Source organism: Rhinatrema bivittatum, chromosome 1, assembly GCF_901001135.1.
Source record: "Rhinatrema bivittatum chromosome 1, aRhiBiv1.1, whole genome shotgun sequence".
NCBI classification, from domain to species: Eukaryota; Metazoa; Chordata; class Amphibia; order Gymnophiona; family Rhinatrematidae; genus Rhinatrema; species Rhinatrema bivittatum.
In genome coordinates, this window is record NC_042615.1 from 581,401,733 (window position 1) to 581,414,210 (window position 12,478).

Consider the following 12,478-nt stretch of genomic DNA (forward strand, 5'->3'; position numbering starts at 1 on the left):
TGGAGCGAGGGCGAGAATAAGCACGAACGCAACACTTTCAGAGCAGTAGTAAGTTCCGTGCACTGGCTGGCTGCCGGCACATGCTTCCTGGCTGTCCCAGCCAGCCCCCGGCCCACCTCCACTCTGGCCCGCCCCTTTTCTAAACCCTGGCTCTTCCATGCATACCGGCAGATACGCACGTGGCCGGGCCATTTAGAAAATGCGCTCTGCACGCATTCGACCTAGCAATGCACATATCTGCTGGGATTTGTGTGTGCTGGGTATTTAAAATCCCCCCATATATTGGTCCTTCCCCGCCCCCCCCCAAACAGCCACCACTTCCTAAGCAGACACTCTTCCATCCATCTATTACCTTCAAAAGGTGCTTTGTTGTCCATGCTGGGATTACTGTGCTATGCCTTTTAAAATTAGAGGTTGTGTTGCGTCCATCGGCCTCAGACGGCTTCGACCTCTGTGCCTCACCTTTCTTTCTGCTCTCCCCACTAGCCTTGGGAAGATGGCTACCGCCGCGTCTGCATGCTGCTCTCTCCAGCGTCCCCGGAACGGTAATGGCAAGGCTATCCGCCATGTTTCTCCTGAGAGCCTCCTAGGGTGCGCGCGCGCACGCCACCCACGTCTTTATCCACATCATGGCGGGAACCTCGGGGGATTTCCCAATTGCGTCACCGTGCACTTTTTGAGCAAATTCCCCCTTACCGCCACCCGCGAGCACATGCGCGCGCTGAAATAAAATCGGGTGCGCATGTGCGCACAGGTATCAGATTTTATAAGCGAGCATGTTATAAAATCGGTGTGTCCATGCGCGCGCCTATCTTTTAAAATCTATCCCTTAATGAATGTTTAGCAGGGAGGGGCAATTTCATGAATTTTTAAGGTGCGCTACTTACCTGGATATATCTGAATATATCCAGATAAGTGGCTACGTTATCTGGCCACATAAATTTAGGCCTAACCAATCATATTCAACTAATGGTCAGTTAGGGTTAAAGTTATCCGGCTATATGAAGCCGGATATCTTGTCCACTACCTGGCCTACTGAATATGGACCTCTATATATCTTAGGTTAATTTAATGTTTGATTTATCTTCCACGACTGGCTAGTCACTTCAAAGTAGATTACATGCAGGTACCATGAGTATTTTCCTGTCCCCAAAGGGCTAAAAATTGAAGAGCCTAATTTACTTAGCATTTTTCCCATAGACAAGGAATGAGAGAAATGCCTTAGTAAATCAGGCCTCCAGTTTGTACCTGGGAGTAAAGGAGCTGCAGCAGGATTTGAACCCTCATATCCTTGGTTCCCAGCCTGCTGCTCCAGTCAGTCTGTAACTAATGAGAACATATCAGATTGTCACAGTATGAATATGTATGAGATAATTTTAAGCACCATGTTGTTGAGTGGAGTTAATATATATCAATGCCTAGTCCAGAGCCTTGGCCTTTGTCCAGTATTCACAAACCCGAGTTTATCTCCAATGATTTTGTAGCAAATTACAAGATCTAAAATGGAGAAGTAAAAGGCGCACAGTGCAATATGTCCTACGTAACTCAAATTGCCTAGTTGTTCTGATACAATATTGTTTTATTGACGATATAAGGTTGCTGAAGAACATATATTTACTTTCTTACTAATGAATTAGTTAAACTGTCTTTCCCAAAGGCTTAAGATTGGGTACATAACATGAAACCAATTACAATATTAAAATAAAAACAACTTCAATAAATTAACTAAATTGAATGTATAAGCAGAAAACCAATTAAAGCATAAGAAAATACCAACATAAATACTCAGAACACCAAAAACTAAAACTTACAATTTAAATACACTCATACATAACAAATATCAATTACATAATAAATGTTGGAAGAAAAATTAGATCAGGATCCCAATATATATCAATCTGAAGAGTAAAATCATCAGTACAAAAGATTATACAGTCATATAGCACTGTACCTTTTATCCAAGAATGTGTTTTTGGAAAGGAAGATGAACTAGTATACCTGTTTTGAATCTGGTGTCATCATATTTAAGCTGGTGGTGGATATATTCAATGTTATGCTCATTCCTGCAAACTGAAGGTTGCTCTTCCCCAGAATGCTTGACAAAACTTTGCTGGGTGGCTGTGAAATAAAATAATAGTGTTTTAGGTCTTCACTGATTCATGGCTATCAGTCACTTGCTAATAAAGTCTGTTGAACTGACATATCAAGTGCACATTATGCATGCAATTTTCAAAATAGTCCATGTAGTTGTGAGGTAAGAGAGAGGTTTTGACATTCATGGTTTATGCTAATTTTTCAGAGAGGAATAACACAAGTAGTTTCTCTTTGTATATTAGTATACAATCTGCACGTTAACAGAGGCTGCATACTCTGTGACTTTTCTTTGTGTGGGCACTGGGCAGCCAAGAGGGAGAAAAGAGTGTGCATATTTGTAAAAAAAACCACACCCCTGGCAATGTGTCTTCACAGCCCAGCCACAAATGCCTGCACCATGGAAGCCCAAGTGTACTTTTATCCCTGCTGATGAGGGCAATTTGTAGGCAAGACATTTTACCCAGGTTAAATGTTAATTGACCCTGGATAAATGGCCTTGAAAATTGTTCTCTACTGGGCGTTTTTTGAGCAGCCTGCCTCGCTGCACAGTTCACAAGCACTTAAGCTAATTTCAGAAGGGAAACTATCAACACTGCCTGCAAGGCTGGTGGGCCAAAAGTAAGCACAGACTTATCACCTGGTTTTTTGTGGGGGCAAATTGTCCGTCTAAAATAACAAGCAGAATCGAATATACAATCTATCTGTGTCATTTTCCTATTACCACCCAGAAATGCCTCTATTTAATCCAGCTAAAACTGTGCACACTATGGAAGCCCACATCTACTTTTAGCCGGGAGGTAGAGGGCAAGGTACAGAAGTCCCAGTTGACCCAGGTGATGTGTTACATACCCTCTTTACCATATCGCCATTTATGCTTAGCATCCCAAATTAAGACGGCAGGTTCATTGATTATTTGCAATAGGGTTTTTGATTTATTCACATACATTAGAAGAAAAAAGACAAAATGGATTTCAGAAAACAAAAGATCTAGAATATTTTATTGTAACAATATACTCTATAGTAGGATGCTTTAATAATATGTAGATGAAATCAACATAGTTGACAAATCCAAGGTTATTTAAGGATAAAGGTGCCACAACTTGTGTTGGGATACAATTTATGACATTAATCAGAGCTCTGTATTTCAACAGTCTATGATCACCCCCTCACAGCAGCTTTTGGGTGATTGGTAAAGAGCTATTTTTAAAAGCATACTTTTATGTAGATTTCTTACAGAAACGGTAAGGTGCATCCTATGTTAATTGCGCTGGACAATTTTGCCACAACTATTGGTATTTTAGTCTCTTAAAATTGGAGCATTAATGCTCATTGACCAACCTTTAGTACACAGATCCCTTTAATCTATCACTCTAGCAGGCATTCCTGAAGGTAGCTCCTTGTCCATGTTAAGCTTTGATTGATTTAGCAGCATACCTGAAGTTGTAGATATTGTTTTCCAGGTCACTTACATTTTTTTGGTGTCCACTTGAAATTAGTTCCTTATTATGAGTATTTTTATCATTAGGAAGCTGGTGTTCTACAAAAAGACACAGCACACTATATGTGGAGAATGAACTAACACACTAAAAGGTTTTTTCCCTTTTTTGTGCCTATGAGGCAAATGCTTAGTACATCTGTCCCTTAGAACCAGGATAATGATGTATTCCATTTCACCTAATAATTAATCTAAGTGTAAAAGGGGCTAGGACAGATTCCAGTAATGGGAGGTTCAGAAGTTAGTGGTCATTTGGAGTGACAGTGAAGGTCTATCCCCTAAAGGGTGGGTCAGAGGGAAGAAAGACTATAAGGGTGATTGAATAAGCCACAAGGATTGTTGATGTCTAGAGGAGCTGTGGGGAAGCAGCTGTGGGTTATGGCTCCCACTGAGCTTCTGGAAGGAAGAGAGTTGTTTTCTCCTTTTTCATCCAAAGATTGTAGTGGGTTCTAGGAGGATCTAGTTAATGAAGATCCAAGAAGAATTCCTTTGAAAGAAACTGAAACAACAACCAGATAGAGAACTACAATTTGTTCAGTGGATGAGAGGATTTTCCTAGCTTCAGAGGATTTTGTTAGACAGCACCCTTTTGGAGAATTAGGAGAGGTCCCTGAATTTTTCCCCAATTATTCAAGCACTGTAAGAGGAGGGTGGAAACTACTGACCAGTTAGCGTCACCTCGGTGGTGGGACAATGAATGAAGAAAAGGATAATTAATAGGGATGTGCAGACCAAAAGTTTAAGTTCATAAGTCCATAAGTCGAATGGGGGTCCCATTTGCGGTCAATATGGACTTATGGAGAATTCCATAAGTTGAGTCTATGTCCATATGTGCAAATAAAAATTTAAACCCCTCACCCGCCTTAATCCCCCCCCCCCAAAGACTTACCAAAACTCCCTGGTGGTCCAGCGGGGTCAGGATGCCATTCCTGAACTCCTTTGCAAGGAGCTCGTGACGTCGGCGTCACGTCAGAGTGACGCGGCGTCACGTGATTCCCCTCGGGTTCGCTCCCAGAACCCTCGTTGGGCTCAAAAGGAACTTTTGGCCAGCTTGGGGGGGCCCCCCCCAAGCTGGCCAAAAGTTCCTTTTGAGCCCAACGAGGGTTCCGGGAGCGAACCCGAGGGGAATCACGTGACGTCGGCGCCACGTCAGAGTGACGCGGCATCACGTGATTCCCCACGCGTCGTTCCCGGACCCTCACGGAACTTTTGGCCAGCTTTGGTAAGTCTTGGGGGGGGGATTAAGGAGGGTGAGGGGTTTAAATTTGTATTTAGATCAACAATCGCGATTTCCAACGTATTCAACATAGCTATGTTGAATAAGTTGGAAATCCGATCGTTTACGCCTCATCTTTTTTTTAAGTCAAAAAAAAAAAAAAAAGTTGCGTTTTCCATTTAAGTTGAAAATGAATGCACACCCCTAATAATTAACAATCTACAAACTGGTGGATTGCTGGACCCGAGGCAGTATGGATTCACCAGGGGAAGGTCCTGTCACAAATCTGATTGATTTTTTTGATTGGGTGACTAGAGAATTGGATCAAAGAAATGTGCTCAATGTGATTCATTTGGATTTCAACAAAGCTTTTGATATGGTCCCACATTGGAGACTCATGAATAAAATGAGATGCTTGGGAGTCATTGCCAAGGTGGGGAAATAGATTACAAACTGGTTGACTGACAGGACACAGCATGAAATGGTAAATGGAACCTATTCTGAAGAGAGAACAGTGTTAAGTGGAGTGCCAAAGGGATCGGTTTTGGGACCGGTTCTGTTCAAATATCTTTCAGGCCGATACAGTACAGTGTGCTCCGACAGAGCGCACTGTTAACCCTCTATTGGACCCGTGTTTTTGACTCGCTAGCGTTATCCCTTATTCAGTAAGGGGCCGAAAATGCGCATCCAACCCCCCCGAACCTAATAGCGCCCGCAACATGCAAATGTATGTTGATGGCCCTATTAGGTATTCCCGCGCGATTCAGAAAACAAAATGTGCAGCCAAGCCGCACATTTTGCTTTCAGAAATTAGCACCTACCCAAAGGTAGGTGCTAATTTCTTCGGGCACTGGGAAAGTGCACAGAAAAGCAGTAAAAACTGCTTTTCTGTGCACCCTCCGACTTAATATCATGGCGATATTAAGTCGGAGGTCCCGAAAGTTACCAAAAGTAAAAAAAAAAAAAAAAAATTTGAAGTCGGCCCACGGCTTGCGGGTCGAAAACTGGATGCTCAATTGGATTCAATGCCAAGAAGTTCAGCGTCATGCATCTGGGATGCGACAATCCAAAAGAGTTGTATGTGATGGGATATGGAAGACTAATGTGCACAGACTGGGAACGGGTCCTTGGAGTGATAGTGTCTGGCAATCTGAAAGTGGCAAAGCAATGTGCAAGTCAATAGCTAAAGCCTGAAGAATGCTGGGCTGGAAAGAGAGAGGAATAACCATTAAGAAAAAATAGGTGATAATGCATAAATCCACTGCTTATTTTTGGGATAAGCAGCTTGGAATCTATCTACCCCTTGGGATCCTGCTAGGTACTTGTGACCTGGCTTGACAACTGTTGGAAACAGGATACTGGACCTTTGGTCTGACACAGTATGGCAAGTCTTATGTTCTTAATTTCCTATATTATGCCATTGTACAGGTCCTTGGAAAGGCATCATCTGAAGTACTGTGTTCAGTTCTGGAGACCGTATCTCAAAAAGAATAGAGACAGGAAAAGGTGGTCAAGAGAAGAGCAACCAAAATGGTATGGAATCTGTATCAGAAGATTTATGAGGAGAGGCTGAAGGATCTAAATATGTATATCCTGAAAGAGAGGAGATGCAGCGAGATATGATACAGACCTTCAGATACTTGAAAGGTTTTAATGATGCACGATCCTTGAACGTTTCCCTTTGGAAAGCAAACAGTAGAACTAGGAGTTACAAAATGAACTTTCAGGGGTAACGACTCAGAACCAACATTTGGAAGTACTTCTTCAAGAAGAGGGTGGTAGATACCTTGAAAGCCCTTCCATAAGAGATAGTGAAGATGAAAACAGAAAACAAATTCAAAAAGGCATGGGATAAACACTGTGAATCCCTAACCTGCATGGAGTAGAGGCAATACCATTAACAGAAGTCATGGTGATGACTACCCTTAACCAATTAGCTTTCATGATTTTGATACAACTGCAATATTGCGCTCCACTTCAACGGCCAGGGGAAAAAAAGGGGAATTAGATTCAGATGACAGCCAACATTGGACCTTGACTTTTACAGTCCAGGATAATTATACGCAGACATTAGGGAAAAAGCACAGGACTGTTCTTACGCCCAAGTACAAAAGCAGAGAACATTCAAATATTATTGTCTGAATTATCAAAAAAACTGCTCACCCTGTAAACATGTTGCTAGCAGTAATTTTGATATGGGTGTGTTAGTTGCTTGGTTTTTCTTCTGAAAGACTTAGTGTAAACCCCTGGCCTTACAGGTTAAGCCTGTCCCCCACAGCATGAATCAATGTAATTTCCAGATACTGCACTGAGATTGACAGAACTCAACAGTCTCTGAATTGTGGCTCCCTCTGATGGGAGGGGAGGGAGTTTACAAAAATAAAGATGTCTGGAGTATATGACAATGTATATATATTTATTTATTTATTTATTTTTAGATTTTTATATACCGGTGTTCCTGTATTAAAATATATTATATTATATATATTATATATATTGTAGCACAGCCAATACAGCTGAAATGTGCAGGGAAACATAGTTGAAATCTACTAATTAATGTTGGAATCCTTGCAGGTCTGAAAGGGTTAATTATAACTAAAAGTGAAAAATAACTGAAATTATAATGCAGAGGAGGAATCCAGGCTAAGTAATGCTGATAGGCCATAAATCATCTTCGTTTCTGACCTGGACTGTCCACCACATCCGTAGATAACCTGGTGAGCCTAAGGTCCCCCAAGTTCACCATACTGTTGCCAAATTTAATGCAGATACCCCGATATGGATAGCACATTGTAGACCAGAATTCCTGGACCCAAGCACGACTGTCAGATTGCTTGAGTCCAAGAGTTCTGGTCTGCAGTATGTTTTGCAGATCACGGTGTCCACATTAACTTTGACAAAAATATGGTGATTTTGGGGGAGTTCAGGATCATCGGATTGCCTAAGGAGGGGTGAATTGGCACAGGTTGGAAAGAAAGAATGTTTTTTGGCCTATTAGAGCTGCAGTTTACTTTTTATTTTAAATCTTATGAAGGGGTTGGAAGAAGAGTCTGGGTCAGAGGGTGGGTGATACTTGGTGGTTGGGGGGGGGGGGGGGGGGAATCAGGCTGGGAAACCCACAAGGCCCACAATTTGATTTTATTTATTTTACTAAAGAGAGCTAGTTTCTTGGATATCTTTGAAAATATCTGGTAAGTAGCAAGTAATCCAGTCATACAAGACCAGATAACTTTAGGCCCAATTGGCCATACTTAAAAGCTTGCTGGTTAGGCCTAAAATTACCCTGTTGTATGTAGCTGGATAACTTTATGGTAGTATATTCAGTGGGCTCTTTATCCCATGAAATATATGGGACAAGTTATCTGGCTAATGAATATGGGCCTCATAGGGATGTAAAGCATTCTCCAATTTTCACCTCTCAATAGGTGGTGTATTGCACTCTTGTAATATTTTCTATGCTACCTTTTTTTAATTTTTTTTCCTGTTCAAATATTTTTATTAAGAATTTCCACATAAGAAGCAAAGAAAAGGAACAGAAAATGCAAAAACAATATGTCTAGATGGATTTCCAGAAAGAACCAAATAATCAGTGCAGGGATATCTTACAATGAAATAATGTTAACAATAACAATAGAAATAATAACATAAAATTATAATAATGCATCAGATGCCAATGCAGCCAATAATTCTCTAAAAAAGGGTTAAGACATAGAGAAATATTTTTCCAAAGGAGACTACATTGCAACCCATTGAGCAATTCCATTATATTTAACAGCTGTTTGCTTCTCATATTTATAATAAAGGTATACCGTATGCCACCAAAAGTGAATGCTGAAAAAAGAAGTGTCTTTCCAATTCCACAAAACCAGCTTCAAAGCAATGACCACGAGAAATTCTATTAATTTCCGCTGGGAGGGTGTCAATGAAGAGCACATAGCTATGAATCAAAGAAGAACCAGCATATAGGACATCGGACACGTCATATTGAGGATCTCCGAAATCTTTAACCACACATTCAACCAGAATGTAAAGGTCAATGGACAATAGAACAACATATGAGATAAGGTAGCATGAGGTAACTTACAGGACCAGCAAGCATGAGAAGAAAGCAGTTTAGCACTATTGAGAGATTGTGAGCTCTATAAAGTATGAAGCGCAACAAAGTATAAAGATTGGATAACATAGGAATACAATAACACCCTAATGGAGCAGGACCAATATCTATACAAAGAAATCTTCTAACTGTAAGTAAACCTCACACTGTTTCTCTAGACCTGATAAATTTAGAGAGTTTAAGGAATTTATAAAGGTGTGCAACAACATGACTATTTTTAACCAGGGAGTGAAGTATCAACAACAGTTGGGGAGGATGTGGGAATGAAGATAAATTAGTAATATTAGCAAGAATGCAGTGACGTAATTGCAACCATATACATAATTGAGAAGAGGGCATATGAAATTTATATTGTAGCTGTTCGAATGAGAGGAAATGGCCATCCAACATTAAATGATTTAATGTCCAAATTCCAGCTCTTTCCCATATTGGCCAGTTTAAAGATCGAGCATCAATTTTAAATATAGGGTTAGCCAATGGGAAGTGGAGATGATGTGCAGTATACACAAATGGTAGAAACCAAAATTACAAATGGTATAGTGCTAAAAGTTCATGGATACTTATACTGCATTAATCAAGAAAATGAAGTAGAAAAGATGTTAAATTAAGCATTTCCACCTTTATTCGTGAGTAGTTGAAAGAAGGTTTTGGTCCCCTAACACGGACCGTGTTTCGCCACATGGGCTGCGTCGGAAGGGACAGAGGCCCAGAAAACCAGCTAGTAACAAAACCAAAGAATAAGTTAGAGAAATGTAATAAGGATCCACCAATAACAAGCAACAGAGACACCACACAGCAAATAATGCCACTAATATCTACAGAGATACCTAAAAAGACTGAAACATGTTAAACAAGAAAAATTATAAAGCACATGTATAGAACATATCTAGAAATAATATAAACATATATAAACCATATCTAGAAATAATATAAACATAGAGATTATCATAAAATTGGTGACAAGTGAGTACAGAACCCTGTATAAATAGGGGGGGAAAGGGGGCGAGGAAGGAAAGGGGGGAAAGGGGGAGGAAGCAGAGGGGGGAGGAGGAGGAGGGAAGAGGGAGAAAGGAAGAGAAGGGGAAGTGGAGGAAATGAGGAAGGGGAAAGAAAGGGAAAGAGAGGGAAAGAAAAAGGGGGGCAGAGGGGAAGGAAGGGAAAGGGAAGGAGCAGGGGAAGGTACGGGAGGAGGAAGGTTAAACAAAATCATTAACAGCATTGACCTATGCAGAACCGTTTCAATCAATTCAAAAACCTTCAAAGCTAGATAAAAGGGGGGGAGGGGGAGGAAGAGGTAAAGGCTTATATGTTGGAAATCATTCATAAAGAAGAGGATACTGTATTTACCAAAACAAGTGATGCTTGAAAAAAAGATAAGAAGCTGGAAAAACAAAGGGGTGTAGTGATTTTAAAGGAAGCCTCCAGGAGAGGAGGGGGGGGGGAGGGAAGGGGGAAGGGGGGAGGGAGAGAACGGGAGGGGGAGTTTCTGTCAGAGCAAGTCATAAAGGAGGCCCTTACCTTATAATAAAGATAGCAGTGGATATCCAGTACATGAACCAGTAATAGAATCCATGTGCTGTGAGAGCAGAGGGGAAAACAGGAGCAAGGAAAACATTAAACAGATCATATATGATCGGAAAGGAAAAATTGTGATAAAATTTGGGGGATGAACAACAGAGGATACTTGCAGGGAGAAACGTCAGTGTTTTATGTGAAGTGCCCTACAGAGGGCAATCCAAGGAAAGGGGGAGGGGAAGGGGAGAGGATAGGGAAGAGGGATAGGGAAAAAAGGAAGGGAGAGGAGGTGGGAAGGGGGAGGGTGGGGGGAGGGAAGGGCAAGGGAAGGGGAAGGAAAAGGGGAGAGTGGCGGAATGTGGGAAGACAGAGAACAATAAGGGAGAAAAAAAGGGGGGGAAAAGAAGAGAAAAGAAAAAAGGGGAAGGGCTAAAGAAAAAGGTGGATAAAAGAAAGGTGATTAAAAGAAAACCGACCACTGAATATCCTGGTTTCGACCAGCGGGATGGGACGTGTTAAGAGTGAAAATCCACCATTGCTCCTGTCTTAAAAGCCGTGCATTAAAGTCACCTCCCCAGGCACATGGGGTAGGGACCTCGATCGCAAAAAAACATAGATCTTCAGGCTAGTGGTGGAAATTCAACGAGTGTAGAACTAACAGAGCTTCTTCACGGGACTCACCTTCCTCCTGAAGATTCTTTCACATGCTCCGTTATTAAAAATGTTTTTTTCCAATATGCGTTTTGTCTTGTTTTCTTTCCCTTATCCAGTTTATTTCACCTTGGATTGCCCTCTGTAGGGCACTTCACATAAAACACTGACGTTTCTCCCTGCAAGTATCCTCTGTTGTTCATCCCCCAAATTTTATCACAGTTTTTCCTTTCTGATCGTATATGATCTGTTTAATGTTTTCCTTGCTCCTGTTTTCCCCTCTGCTCTCACAGCACATGGATTCTATTACTGGTTCATGTACTGGATATCCACTGCTATCTTTATTATAAGGTAAGGTCCTCCTTTATGACTTGCTCTGACAGAAACTCCCCCTCCCGTTCTCTCCCTCCCCCCTTCCCCCTTCCCTCCCCCCCCCCCCCCCTCCTCTCCTGGAGGCTTCCTTTAAAATCACTATACCCCTTTGTTTTTCCAGCTTCTTATCTTTTTTTCAAGCATCACTTGTTTTGGCAAATAGTATCCTCTTCTTTATGCATCATTTCCAACATATAAGCCCTGCCCACTCCCCCCCCCCCCCCCTCCTTTCTTTTATCTAGCATTAAAGGTTTTTGGATTGAAATGGTTCTGCATAGGTTGATGCTGTTATTGATTTTGTTTAACCTTCCCTTCTGCCCCCCTTGTTATTTCCCTCTTTTCCTTTCCTTCACCCTCCCTCTTTCCTCCTCTTCCCCCTTCCCTTCCTTTCTCTCTCTTCCCTCCTCTTCCTCCCTCCTCTCTCTCCCCCTTTACCCCCTTTCCTTCCTCGCCCCCTTTCCCCCCTATTTATACAGGGTAATACACTCACTTGTCACCAATTTTATGATAATCTCTATGTTTATATTATTTCTAGATATGTTCTATACATGTGCTTTATAATTTTTCTTGTTTAAAATTTTTCAGTCTTTTTAGGTATCTCTGTAGATATTAGTGGTATTATTTGCTGTTTGGTGTCTCTGCTTGGTTTTGGTGGATCCTTATTACATTTCTCTAACTTATTCTTTGGTTTTGTTACTAGCTGGTTTTCTGAGCCTCTGTCCCTCCCGACGCAGCCCATGTGGCGAAACACGGTCCGTGTCGGGGGACCAAAACCTTCTTTCAACTACTCACGAATAAATGTGGAAACGCTTAATTTAACATCTTTTTTCTCTTCATTTTCTTGATTAATCAAATACAGGATTAGACCATATAAAGGTAAAGCTGGATGATTGTAATTGGGGATTCAGAGTGGGCAATTACTTCTCAGTCTCCCAAAAGGCCCTGTGTGCTGACCGTAAAAGTAAGGAGAATTTCGATGTGGAAGGGACCAAAATGCTGAAAAGGGAATACAATGGCAGTG

The 12,478-nt window shown here is 41.4% G+C and overlaps 1 protein-coding gene across 1 annotated transcript in view; it reads right to left on the bottom strand.

Moving 5' to 3' along the window:
• The window catches only part of SHC3 (SHC adaptor protein 3), a 311,762-nt gene that overhangs the window by 100,822 nt on the left and 198,462 nt on the right, over positions 1–12,478 (bottom strand). The window contains exon 4 of the mRNA XM_029618404.1: positions 1,999–2,118. Within this exon, the coding sequence (XP_029474264.1) occupies positions 1,999–2,118 (120 nt within the window). The remainder of the gene's footprint in view (positions 1–1,998; positions 2,119–12,478) is intronic.